This window comes from Cavia porcellus, unplaced genomic scaffold (genome assembly GCF_034190915.1).
Source record: "Cavia porcellus strain 051 isolate PalLab524CR breed Dunkin Hartley unplaced genomic scaffold, mCavPor4.1 scaffold_1, whole genome shotgun sequence".
Lineage (NCBI taxonomy): Eukaryota > Metazoa > Chordata > Mammalia > Rodentia > Caviidae > Cavia > Cavia porcellus.
The window spans coordinates 173,501,322-173,515,052 of NW_026947484.1; the positions used below are offsets into that span (position 1 = coordinate 173,501,322).

Genomic DNA, 13,731 nt, shown 5'->3' on the forward strand with positions numbered 1-13,731 from the left:
TAAGGACTTCCATCTCCTCAAATGGGAATTATTTCTCTGTTTTCTAGTTATTTTGAAATATATCCTAGATTGTTGTAACTAACAGTTACAATGCTACTGGTGCCCTACTGTTCCTTAGCAATGTGTATCTAAGTTTCCTTCACCTATGTTTTTATTTTTTCACATGAACTTTCCCATTGACTTATCTGACCTAAGCTTCTTGGTGTTTTGCAGGGAGTTGGGGGATAATGCTGAATTTACAACTGGTTTAGCAACACTGATAACTGGACAGTGTTGAGCGTTGCTAAGCATGGAGGAGAAGGTTTTCCTATCTGCTGAGTTCATCTTGAGCATCTCAGGAGTGTTTAAAGTTTTCTTCACATATGTGTTGTCTGTTCCCTCTTCATCCCTAAATATTTTCTCTTCTGCTACAAGTGGATTTTCCCCTCCTGTCCTATCTTCTGCCTGGTGACTGATCAGATCTATGAAGACTATGGTCTTGAACTTGAGAACTTACTGATTCTTGCAGGCATCCAAAGCATCCAGAGGAAGTGAGCAGACTGGGTTTGGGGCCAGATTTGCAGTCACTGACTGGGGTGCGTGGACCTGGGATGCTCCTTCCCCCCCTCACTGTAGGTGTCTTCCAGAACAGGGCTGGGTTAATGTGCATGATTTCCCAGAATATATCTCCAGCAAAAACAAAACTGTGTTTTGTGTTTTTAACTCTTTGCCTTCCATTCAATTGAAAAGATTGGATGGTCTTTCCATACTGCATGCTATGTGCCCCACCTTGTTAAATGCAACCTTTACATAAACAGCAAATGTCTCCTGCCTGTCTGCAGAAATTCATGACCAAGAGACTTGCTTACTTGTTCCTGCAATCATGAATTCATTTGTCCTGATGGGCATTTCCCATATGCCATTCTAGGAAATGCAGCACGGTGGCTTTGAGTTCAGTGGTTAGCACCGAGCCTGATGTGTGTGGCAGGGCACCTGGAGGAGGGTTGGTGCCATTTGCCTTAGAGGAAGTGCCATTCAAGGAAAGACCAAAAGGTTGAATGGATGTTTTTCAAGTGAAAATGGAGGAGAAATTATTTGGGGCTGAGGAACAATATCTGCAAAAGTCTTGAGACAGGAAAGGGCCCCCATCTGTTCAGTGAACAGAGCAATATCAGTTAGGGTTAGATTGAAAAGAATTGTGGGAGGCAGCTGTGAGATGGGTCAGTGAGCTCAGGCTTCTCTAAGCCAGAGGCATGACAGATGTGCAGTTCATGGTGCACACCTATAAGCTCATTAGAGTATTCAAGGAGGCTCAGTCACAAGCTCAAGCCTAGTATGAGAAACTTAGCAAGATCCTGTCTCAAAATAAAAAATATAAAGGGATAGTGATGGAGTTCAGTGCAAAGGTCCTAATTTGTTCAATCCCCCAATACCAACCAAGAGAAAAGCTCAGATGTGCAGTTTAAATTGATCCCTCTACCACATATGGAAGGGGCTGGAGGAGCTGGGGATGGGGATGCAGAGGGCCACCTCGGAGATGGTGAGACAGTGGTGGCTATGACCAGAGTGGAGTTAGGGGAATGGTGGCCTTGATGATAAACCAGTGGATTGGAGGTCGGGGCTTAGACACTGAGATGGGGAAGCCCAGAAGTAGGGAGGAAGTGACCGGAGAAGGGTTTTACCTTGGGCTGTGTTTAGAGCTGCATGGTTTGGTACAGGAGCCATCATGGCCATTGAAATGGAAGTGGCGTGACTGAGGGAAAGGCTTCTTAATTTGATTTCATTTCAATTCATTTAAATGTAAATAGCAATGGCTACTCTCTTGGACAATGCAGATAGAACTGTTTGCCTTAAAACTCTTTGGAGCAGTATGAGTTAAAGCTCCTCTGAGGCATCAGAGCTGATGAACAACACAGGTCCATGGCACAGAACTGTGGGCGAGCTGCGTTCACCTTGCTCTGTTGCTAGGTGTCACGCTAGGTGTCATTGGGATAGTGACTGCTCTCTGCTCTTGTGTGGCACGCAGGACATTTAGAGGTAATTGCATGAGATAGCTAGGGTCAGTTGTTATTCTCTGTGTTCAACCCTTGTAATTTCTGTGTTTATCCTGAAAGCCACATTTTCCTGTGGGAAGAACTCAGGTCTGGGCTCTAGGACCAAGGTCTGAACCTCAGAGTATGACCTGGCCCGAGTCCTTTCCCCTGTCTGACCTCTTTTTCCATTGGCGACCTGAGAGGGTTAGAACAATTCTCACTGAGGGCCACCACCTGGTGAACAGAGTGATCCAGTTCTGACATGAGACCTTCTTAGGTCAGAGGGGACCAGAAGGGGTCGTGTGCTGGGTTTCAGTATGCCTGAGCTGTGCAGTCTGTGGTGTCTCTGGTGATTCACCTCCTGAGAGCTCTGAGCCACTGCAGGCCTGATGAATAGTTCCCCAGATTCAGCCCTTACCCCAAGTTGCCCCAGGAGCCTTCCCTGCATTGACCTTGATCTCTCCATTTTTATTTTTGTAAACCCGGGCAAGGTTTACTGACTTCTGAACTGTTGGGAAAAACTAATGTTGTCTCATTAAAACTGCATTGTTCACTTGTACTGAATGAGGGGGGAAAAGCCCATTAAAGTTTTATACCTGACATGGAAAACTATTAAAGATTCATAATTGCAATAAAACTCTGTAATAGAATTGGAATTCTCATTGGCCCTGTGCTGCAATCAGCAGGGTCCTCACCTGAAGCCAGAATCTGTTTCTGTGCAGTCTGGGGAGGGGCCGAAGATGACCCTGGGCCCTCTGAGTCCTTCCCTAGCATGGCTACATATCCCTAAGGATGGATTCCAGCCTTCAGCCCAGCCAGGGATCAGGCTGGCAAGCTCTGTGCAGAAGAGCAGAGCCACTGTCCTCCCACCGCAGATTCTTCTTGCTGGTCTCCTTTCAGTCCCCATAGCCGGTGTCCACAGAGAACCTACTGTGTGTGTGGCTCAGAGCCCAAGTGTCTTAGTTACTTTTTACTCATTGCTGAGACAAAATACCTAAAGCCCAAGTTGGGAAAGGAAAGGTTTATTTCTTACAGTTTTTGGAGGTTTCAGTTTACACTCAGTTGGCTCCAAGGCAGGCAGGCATGGCTGGGCCGCAGTTCATGGTGGCCGCCAAACAGCAAACAGGAACCAGCAAAGAGCAAGACACACCTTCTTCCTGCCAGTACATCACATCCTGGCTCCACCCCTATGTGGGTGGAGCACTGACACCAATCTAAGCACTAGACAATGAACGAATAACAAATGCACAATGCAAACTCATGAGGCCTGGGGGACACAGACAAAACCATGACACCAAGGGTGAGCAGAGTGAGAGTTGGAGGAAAGAGAGGCTGACTCCACTTAAAACCATGGGGATACTGGCTCAGGCAGGGACTTTGCATGCTCCACCCAGTAAATAAAGGCTCCAGCCCAGTTCTTTCCCTTCCCAGTCCCCTCTTCCTTAAGATGGGCATGACAGTGTGTCCTTCTGGGTGTGGCTGACATGTGCGGGCAGCTGAAGCTGGAGGCGAGGGTAAGGTGAGTGTGACGTGCAACCTCTTGGAGAAGGTGATGCTGCAGGTGGTGGGATGGGACAAAGACTGGAGCAGCCTGCCTCACCTGCAGTACCACCTCCTAATGGCACAGTTAGCTGTGATCTCATCAATGGATGAATCCAGTGACGAGTTACGGCACCTCCTCGATCCAGTCTCCTTCCATGGCCGTAAGGATCTGGGGAGAATTTCAGATCTGAACCATCGCAGATGGACATACATCTGCCAGAAGATAGTGTGGCATGATGTGGTTGCTGAGGGTTCAGGGGGACCTTCTAGGGTAAGCATGAATTTTGAAAAATGCCGCTCATATTTATTGAGCACATACTGTATGTTAGGTACTCTCTTACATGCTTTGTATGTGTCCCATAATATTTATCAGGCACCTACTGTATACTGTTTCAGTGCTGTTAGCTCACTGTGAGGTAGATACTGGTATTATCACCATTTTCCAGAGGAGGTAACCAAGGCACAGAGTTGTTAAATAACTAACGCACAATCCCACAGCAAGTGAGTGGCAGGATGAGTCTGGAATTAGCTCCAAACACTGGATATAGTGTGCACATTTGAGAGTCTCATTCCTGCTTTGGGGAGGGAAGAGGCCATGGAAGCATGAAAGAGCCTTGCTCAGCTCTCTTAGAGGCTGCCGAACCTTTCTCCTGCTCCCAGGGCTGCCTCTTCAAGGCCCCTTGGCTCGCCTCACATTTAATGAGTCAGACTCCTCCCTCCTCATGGTGGGACAGGTTTAGAGGTCTTTCCTGGACCTTTTACCCTCTCTCAATGTGTCCACAGCATGAGCCTGTCACTGGCAGGCTCTGGATGATGGAGGAGGCTTTACTGTGCTGTAAAATGAAGGGCATTCTTATGGTCCAGCTCCACTCCTCCGTCGCTGGTGATAAATAGGATGTCCATGGTGACAAATAAAATAAAGCTGCCTTTATTCGTTTATCCTTCCTTGTCCTCCCTGTCAGCACCCAGAAGCGAGCTGAGCAATATTAGACACTCGATCACACTTCACACCTGTCTGTCCTTGTGCCAGTTCTGTCACAGCAGGTCCGGGTAAGGGAGGGTGAATGCTGTCTGGCTTGGCTCCAGGGTCTGGGCTTTGTCATTGCCTGTATGTGTCCTCAGCTGCATTGGTCAGCTTTGCCTCCTGAAACGCAATAAGCAACACCTGCAAATTAAAGGAGAATGAATTTAATTTGGCTCATGGTTTCAGGGGATTCAGTCCAGGGTGTAAGGCAGGAACTTCATGGTGGGAAGAAATGACAGAAGAAAGATACTTGGCTCATGGCAGCTGGAAAGTGGAGTGGGGGAATAGCAGCAGAGAGGAAAGTGTCAAAGACTAAGAAACTGCAGAGACCCCAAGATCATGTCTCCCTGACTCACTCAGACATACCCAGAAGTGTACTTGACTAATCTCCTGGGCATCTCCCAAGCCAATCAAGGTGACAGTTACCATAGGCTTAACCTTCACATTGTCTTTTCAGGGCCTCAGTCTCCCCATCTGTAAGAGACCCTGGGAAGATGCTGACAGACTCAGCACATTTCAGTCTTTATTTTTCACCTTGTCTATGCAAATGACTTCTTATGCCTAGCTGGCTTTGTGGAATAAGAAAAGTCACTTTCCACTGAGTAAACAGAGCTCTGGGTTTTTCTTCCAGAAAGAGCAAGATCAAGACCTATGGCTCCCTCTACATTCGCAGGGCACGAAAGGAAAGAGGGAGCAAATGGAAGAATGGGGGTTGGGAAGGTCCCTTTGCTGCCTGCACTCTACTGAAAAGGTAGCAAGGAGCCACAGGAAGAATATGAGAAGGGTGGGTTCCAGTCCTAGATCATTTTTCCACTTCCTGTGTGACCTTGAGCAAGCACTTGACATCTCTGAACCTCTCTCCTCTGCTTGGGAAGCCAGTGAAAAGCTGTGAGAATCTCCCACATCTCTGGCTCTGTGAATTCTCATAGCCACCTGGGAATCCATGGTCATGTCACCCCCTTCTAACAGATGAGAACACTGAGACTCAGATGTACTTCAGTGCTGTGAAGGGCCTCTCAGTCATGTCACAGTTGCCTGGTTTCAAAACTTGGGATGCAACACCACACCCCGCAGGCCACACAAGACTGCTGCGAGCAGCAGCGATACGGTGGCTTTGTTTGAAAGTGCATTGTGAACTGAAAATCACAGTGACAGGTGGTGTGTTAGTCACTTTCCCATCACTGGGATAAAATAACCAGTGCTCACCACTTAAATTAGGAGAGGTTTATTTTGGTGCCTGCTTTCAGTCCGTGATCTGCTGGCTCCAAGACACAAATGGCAAGGTTGTAAAGTAAGGCCGAGGTAGGCAAGGCAGCCTGGGAGCAGAGCAAGAAGGGAAGATCTGGGGACAAGAATATTCCCTCCAGGTCACGTCCCCAGTGACTGCCCCCAACGAGGCCCCACATCCAATTGCACAGTCACCCATGAACTCATCAATGGATAAATCCATTGAGGAATTATAGAACCCACAGGAGCCACTTCCCTTCCACACCGTTGAAAATTTTGGGGGACATTGTAGATCTAAGCCATAACAGGTAGACAGCCACCTGCAGGGTCCAAGGCCACAGGAAGCTTTCCAATGAGCAGAGAACAGGAGGCAAAGCTGCACACAAAACCCACAGGAATTCAGACCAGCCCTGGTGCTGGGGAAGCAGAAGCTACTTGCCTAAAACTCTGGAAGAGGAAGAGACAGGAAGGGGTTGGGAAAGGACAGGAAATGCGCTCTTGGCCCTAAGGAAAGTGAGTTTCCCATGTGTTACATTCCATGGCTGTCCCACTGGCTAGCGCAGGATCATTCCTGCCTCTGTCCAATCCTGTGTGCTTAACAGGGTGAGGAAGACACAGCCGCCCAGTAAACCTGGCTTTTCACAAACAGTGCTGCCTTATCCTGGGCAAGTGGGGATGTTGTGCTGGTCATACCCAGGCATAGATGGCATACATGGCAGATGTCAGGACAGTGCAAGGGACAATGGCAGAGGTTCAGAAACCAGGGCACTGTATCAGGACCCCCAGGAGCCACTGGCCCTGAAGGTGGCTGAAACCCAAACCCCAGACCTGCCTGAGTCCGATCATATGCTGTGGAAGGAAATGAGTGGTTATTTTTTTCATGTATGTATGCCCCGTGCAATATTTGGCACATATGTATATTTTTAAAATATTTGCTGTTTATTTCAAATTCAGGTGTCACTGGGCATCCTGTGACTTATAAGCCGGCAATCCCACCCCCTCAAGTCATGTAGATGTTTGTGGCATTGAATCGTTCCTCCTGTCCCCTCTCCACTTGCCTGGACCAGAGAAAAAGGCAAGCTCGCAGAAGCATGCCCCTTTGCATCTGCTCTCTCAGACGTGAGCTTCTTTAATTAAACTGCCGGGATGAAATAAAGTGTGTTAAAGGGAAGATTAAAATTGATTCCCTTAGCTCAACAAAAACCACAGCTATCACAGGAGCTACTTAAGGAAACAAAGCACTTGGGCAGAAATAAAGCAGCCCGGGCTCCCAGCAGCACAGCCAGGGGTGGCCAGAGACCTGTGCCTGGCCGAGTCCCAGGCAGAGCTGCTGCACCCACAGCCTGGTCGAAAGTGAGTTTCTCCTTCACTTTGGGGAAGCCCTTGGGGTCTGGGGAAGCTCTCCTTCCCTGCAGCTCTGCTTCTGAGCTTCAGAGAGAGCTGCGTGGAGACAGATGCAAGGAGCAAGGAGGTGACACAAAATATCTCACCTTAAGCTCCTTTTCCCTCTCTCTCTCTCTCCCCCCACCTTTCTTTCTTTCTTTTTTTCTTCATGATGCTAGAAATGGAACCCAGTGTCTTCACCAGCTAGCAAGTGCTCTACCCTTCATCACATCCCCATCCCTTATCTCAAGTCCTTTAAAAGGAGCACGCTGAAGTTCACAGGGGCCTGGGCCTCTCTCCGTCAGGTTGCTCAGGAATACAGAAGAGTTGAAAGAACTGTAGATGATGCCAGTGGCAGGAGTAAGGCATGTGGCATTGAGACATGCTCACAACTAGAAATCTGGAGAACAGTCTTGGGCTAGGAATTCCTTTGACACCTGAGGAGAGTGAGTCACAAAGCTATTGGAGGGTTTGTGGGGTCCCATGGCATGGAAGTAGCAGAGCCAGGAGTTAAACCCGGCTCTGCTAGCATCTGAAACCCTTAAACCTCGGTGCTGTGCTGTGTCCTGGGTCAGGGGAGGTCATGGGAGGCACAGCGGAAGGGTATCACAAAAGCAGAGTGTTGATGAGGCTCCGTGGGTGCCATGCCTGTGGTCAGTTTGGCTATCCCTGTACAGTGAGAGGGCAGCTCAGGTCCCTAGGAGCAGTGGATGGGGACCCAAGAGTGGGCCAACAAGGTGGGTGGTTGGGGGGAGGACTGGATGGGACTGGATGAAGGGGGCTACACTGAGAACTAAAGACACAGCTGGCGGTGGGGCAGCATTTCAGGTCTGGCTGCTGCAGGTAGGGTCGGGAATGATGGGTAGGCGGTGCTTTGGCATATGCTGGCTTTGAAGTGATACGATGTGGTCCCCAAACAGAGCCCCTGGCAGCAGCCCAGTAGCAGGAAGCAGGTGGGTAGGGAGGCCCATGGGTCCTGGGTTTGTGTCCAGTAGCGCATCTTCATTCAGCCCTGTGACCCAAAACTATGGGTTGAAACCTCTAATCTGAAAATTTAAAATGCTCTGAAATGCAATTTTTTTTCCTCCAGTACTCAGGATTGAACCTAGGGCCTTTACACTGAGCTACGGGATCCTCCTGTCTCAGCCTCCCAGAGTGCTGAGATGACAAGGATGCACCACCATATCTGGCTTTTGAATGCTGATGTGATGCTCAAAATGTTTCAGATTTCAGATTTTCTAAATATAGATGCTAATGAAAAGTGTATGCAAATGTTGCAAAGTTTGCAACACCTTGACACCTGAAACCCTTCTGGTGCCAAACATTGGATAAGGGATCTTCAGCCCATTTTTGCTTATCCTCTGGGCACCTCTCTGCTCTCACAAGTGGAATGAAAAGTGATAATACTGCCTCTCTAGATGCTGGGATGTGTAGTTAGGAGAAACATGTAAAGGGATGGATGAGGCTGGTGTCACCTGATTGGCCCTGCTGGACTGAGGCAGAGATGGGTCTCAGGTAGGAATGAGTGGGAGTGAGTGTCCTTTTCATCCCCTGGGTGATTTTCCACTGAATTCCTGCAGTGTGGGGGCACTGGGGACACTGTGGACATGCCAATTGGGAAAGTCCACTTATGGTACCAAACTGAGCCCGTTGGTGACTTGTGAGCAGCACAGCACCTAAGCAGGTCAGCACAGCACCTGGCACAACCCCTGGCACATGAGGGAAGGGTGGCAATGCCGGCAGATGACCAGTATGCAGTGTAGACATCCACACTGCCGGGTGGTAGAAGCAAAGAGGGCGCGTTCTACCCCTGCACCCACCAGAGCCAGGGTAGAGGGGGAAAGGTCATGTCTGCAGGTGTAGCCGCTTTCTGACCTAAAAACTACTGCAGACAGGTGCTGGAACCAGGGGCTTGGAGTCTCCTGTCAGGTCCCAACTTCCCTCCCTGTTCTGTTTTTCTCAGCTTTGAAAAATGCTGGTGAAAACCCATGGGCATCGATTGTACGTGGTCAGCAGATCAGGAGAGTAGAAAATAGCCAATAACAGTGGGGATAGAGCTACCAGGCTGCCCTGCATGCTGGAGGCTGGCACCCTGGCAGCCCCTTCGCACCCACAGGCCTTATTTTCCCTCCTGGAATAAGACGCCCTCTCAATGGCATCATTCCACGGGTCCCTCTGGCCTCTGTTGCTTTTTTTTTTTTTTTTTTTTTTTTTTGTCATGGATTTATTTTTATGGGAAGACTAGGATTTTTTAGTCTTTTTTAATCCTTTCATTAAAAATGTGCTTGTAGTTTTTATTTTTTATTACAAAATAAAACTGCTGGCTTGTTGTAAGAATCAGTGGGAGGCTACTGGGCTCATTTATTGCTTTTTGTCTTCAGTAAATTAAAACATTGTTTGCCATTTTAAGGTGATCTAAGAACTCAGCCGTAAAGAAGAACAAAATTATGTCATTCGCAGGAAAATGGACGGGACTTAGGACCATCATGCTAAGCGAACTAAGCTGGGCTCAGAAAGTTAAATATCACATGTGTTCTCTCTTATGAGAAACCTGAACTATAAATAAATGAATAAGAGATGATAGGAAACTGGAAGGTAAATTCTTGGAGCGAGGGAAGGGGATTAAGAAGAGGAAGAAGATAGGGACAGGAGGGTCAGGGGATTGAAAATGAGGAAGATCTGAAATTAATTTCCCCAGGATGAATGTTACTGTTCTGTATTGCAAACATACATTAGTAGTATTTTTTAACAAAGAAAGTATGCTTGAGGTAACAACCCTCAGGCATGTAGACATATATAAGGAATGAAATGGAGTCCTCCCTCACACCCCGCCCCCATCGCACCCCTCACTCTGGCCTCTGAGATGAGGAATTAGAAATGAGGAATTAAAGCAGTGTGGTGCGTGGGCTCAGATGGAGTGAGCTCTGCCACTGCCTTGCTATGTGGTCCTCAGGCATCCACACAACCTCCCTGAGCCTCCGTGACCGCCTTAGAGGCTGGCTGGAGGAGGAGTAGGTCAGGGCTGTGAACTCACCAAGTGCTGTGCTTGGTCTCGGCAGATCGGGGACCAGATCCTGGAGGTGAACGGGCGGAGCTTTCTCAACATCCTGCACGATGAGGCAGTCAAGCTGCTCAAGTCATCTCGACACCTCATCCTGACCGTGAAGGACGTGGGGAGGCTGCCACATGCACGCACCACAGTGGATGAGACCAAATGGATTGCCAGTTCCCGGATCGGGGAGAGTGCAGCAGGCTTGCCAGGGTCTGGCTCTGTGCATGCAGCTCGGGGGCCCCAGGGCGGGCACTGAGAGCCAGGCGGCTGCAATGCACCAACACAGGTCCCTCCCGTGCATGGCCATGATCATGTCCCTCACGCTGTGGCCTTGCTCCGGATAGAAAGCTGAGATGTCCAGTCAGACCCAGTCCTTTATTTGCTCTCAGGTGGATCACAGCTTATCTTTTTGGGCTTAGGGCTTCACTGAAAAGTGGGGCCATAACTCTGTCCCCAGCCCAGCCCTGCCAATGCCAACCCCTGAGGTTAATTTGAGTGAGTCTTGAACATGATAAAACCTGGTGCCACTGTTGCCAGGTGACTGTTTTGGTGCTGATCATGTACTATGTCACCTGTAGTCTCCATCCGATCTCAGCCTGGTAGCTGGTGGCTCACCCCATCCTGGAGTATCTTTTCTCTCTCTCCTTCCCTCCCTTCTTTCCTGTCATCACACAGCGTTATAAATTCTTTGAAATTAGTTGCCAGCATTTAAAAAGACACCAGGTTTCCTGTACAAAACTGGATTTCTGGCTATTTCTTAAAAAAGCAGGAAGTCTGGCTGCCTGAGCCTATGTTTCTTCATGACAACATGGGCTGAGGTGGATGGAGTCCCCCGCAAGTGGTCCCACGTCATCTGCTCAGACCTGCACCTGAAGAACTTGTCTCTCTCCACAGGTTTCCAGGGGATCTCACCACAGAGGGGGCAAACAAGGTAAGGACCTCTTCATCTGTGTGTCCTCAACTTCATGGCTCCCCAGGCAGGGAGGTGGGGCCAGGCAGTGTGCTGAGTATTTCATCAGGGCAGCCCCTAACCCTGAGGGACCCCTGCCAGGTTCTGAGCATGGTGTGCTCTCCAGGCCTGAGGACAGCAAACAGGACTGACCAGATTCCTGGCCCTGTGAAGATCACAGCTCCTGAAAGAAACACCGAAAGCCCGAGCACACCTTTCAGCAGATGCTGTACCCAGAGAGAATGAGAGAGGGGACAGCAAGCTCCGGAGGGCAGGGGAGGAATGTGACCCAGGGCCCTGAGGCAGGGAGGGCTTGGCTTATTGGAAGAACTGAAGAAAAGCAAGGGGGGGGGGGTGAGGTGAACATAACACAACAGCAGGCAGGATGCTCAGATCTCATGGGCTACACGGGCGGGCGAGCAAAAGAGGCCTGGCTTCTAACCTGATAATGGATGCCATTAAAAGCCTTTTAAATAGGGGCAGCATGGGCAGAGATGGGTGTTTTCACAAGAGCATGTTAGTAGCAGGCCAGGGGTCACTGAATGGCGTTTTAGACCCAGCTGGTGATGGGGGAGGTAGTGGAGGGCAGGATGTGGGTGCATGCTGATCTGAATCATAGTTTAGATATACAGGTATTGATGTCATCCCTGGTTTGCCATAGAGATACAAAACCTACAGAACAAATGGGATCCTAGGTGATAGTGCTGGCCTCTGAACAGATACAGGGAACCAGAAGTGAAGTTAGCTCCATACGGTCACACATGCCTATAATCCCAGCACTAGGCTGAGGCAGGAGGATTGAAAATTTGAGCCCAGGCTGAGCAACTTAGCGAGATTCTGTGTCAAAATAAAAAATTTTAAAATGCTGGGGATGTAGCTCAGTGTGACAGCTCTGAATTCAATCCTCAGGACCAAAAAATAAAAAATAAAAAAAGCAAAGCAAAGAGTACTCAGTGAGCACTTTGCACCTAGAGGAGGCTAAAGGCAGGCTGCAAGCTCCCCACCGTGCAGAGAGCCTGGGGCTTTCAGAAGCTGCCCCTCTCCTGTGATTGTCCCTGGCATGGCCTGGGTCCTGACTTGGGATCAGCTCAGCATCCCCAGGCCTCTGTGTCCCTGTCTTTCAGCCAGGATTTTACAAGGGCCCAGCTGGCTCCCAGGTGACCCTGAGCAGCCTAGGGAACCAGACACGTGTGCTGCTGGAGGAGCAGGCCCGACACGTATTGAATGGGCAGGAGCGCGCCACCATGGCCTACTACCTGGACCAGTACCGCAATGGCAGCATCTCTGTGGAGGCCCTCGTCACCGCCCTGTTCGAGCTGCTCAACACCCATGCCAAGGTGACCTGTTCTGAGCAGCTCTGAGGAGTCAGCCATCCCGGGTCCTGGGTAGCAGCTGGGAGCCATGCTGTCCCCACCTCCGACCAGAAGGCACACTAAACTCTTGGGGACACAGACAAAGGCCTGTGATTGGCCCCAATGCTGAATGCGCAGTTAGAATCACCTGATTGCTTTAAAAAATCAGTGCCCAAGTGAATGCCCCAGCAGTGGGTCATTTTTACAAGCCGTGGGTGACCATGCTGAAACCAAGCTCTAGTACAAGTCTGAGGAAGGAGTCTTTAGGCCATTAGGAAGGTGCATAATTGGGAAGACTTGAGAGGAAACGTGATGTGGAGATAAACTGGACTTGGAGACAGGGGAAAGGCACAGCCAAAGGCTTGGAAACATAAAACATCATGGTGGCTTCAGGCACTGACAGTCCCTGTGTGCATGTGGATGAGGAGGAGGTGACCAAGGCGGGAGGCAGATGATGCTAGGCCCTGTGCCCAGGTGAAAGTGTTTGAGCTTTCTCCTGAGGGCACTGGGGAGCCATAATAGGCTCAGGAGTGAAGCAGATGCTTTGGAAGTTTTAGGGTTACTAGGAGGGCCTATTGTAAGCGTTCTCCGCTGAGTGCCCTGCTTGTCCCTATCTCCAGTTCTCACTCCTCTCTGAAGTGAGAGGCATCATCTCCCCACAAGACCTGGACCGCTTTGACCACCTGGTACTGAGGCGGGAGATCGATTCCATGAAGGCAAGGCAGCCTCCAGGCCCTGGGGCTGGGGACACCTACTCCATGGTTTCCTACAGTGACACGGGCTCATCCACCGGAAGCCACGGCACCTCCACCACTGTCAGCTCGGCCAGGGTGAGCTGCCCATGCCCTGTCCCTGGCTTGAAGGGACTGAGACCAGTCTGGTGTGGGACCCTAGCTCCACCCTCCAGCTCTCTACTGTGTCTGTCTGAGCTCAATCTCTCCAGCTGTGATCACCTACTAGTTGTTGAGTTCCTACTGCACGCAAGACAGGAGTCAGCTAGGGCTCCACTAGCGTGCAGGGTTGGGGGTGCTAGACAAATACATAATTATGATCCCGGGGTGGTGGTCAAATGAGAGACACAGGCTACATCAGCCTGTCCAAAGGAGTGAAGTCTGGCACTAAAATGTCAGACTCGGCATCCCTCAATCTCGGGCAATGGTCACAGCATTTGGACTTTGGCTTTCTCCAAG

At 49.7% G+C, this 13,731-nt stretch overlaps 1 protein-coding gene across 7 annotated transcripts in view; it reads left to right on the top strand.

The window, feature by feature from the left end:
- Whrn (whirlin) overlaps positions 1-13,731 on the top strand; it is a 90,200-nt gene that overhangs the window by 60,402 nt on the left and 16,067 nt on the right. For 6 of the 7 annotated variants that reach the window (XM_003478847.5, XM_063260177.1, XM_013143000.3 and 3 more), the window contains exons 4-7: positions 10,248-10,450; positions 11,135-11,171; positions 12,314-12,526; positions 13,162-13,371. In XM_003478847.5, coding sequence (XP_003478895.1) covers positions 10,248-10,450; positions 11,135-11,171; positions 12,314-12,526; positions 13,162-13,371 — 663 coding nt within the window. Of the gene's footprint in view, positions 1-10,247; positions 10,451-11,134; positions 11,172-11,316; positions 11,449-12,313; positions 12,527-13,161; positions 13,372-13,731 lie in introns of those variants that run through there. The other variant, XM_063260185.1, reaches the window with a different exon arrangement.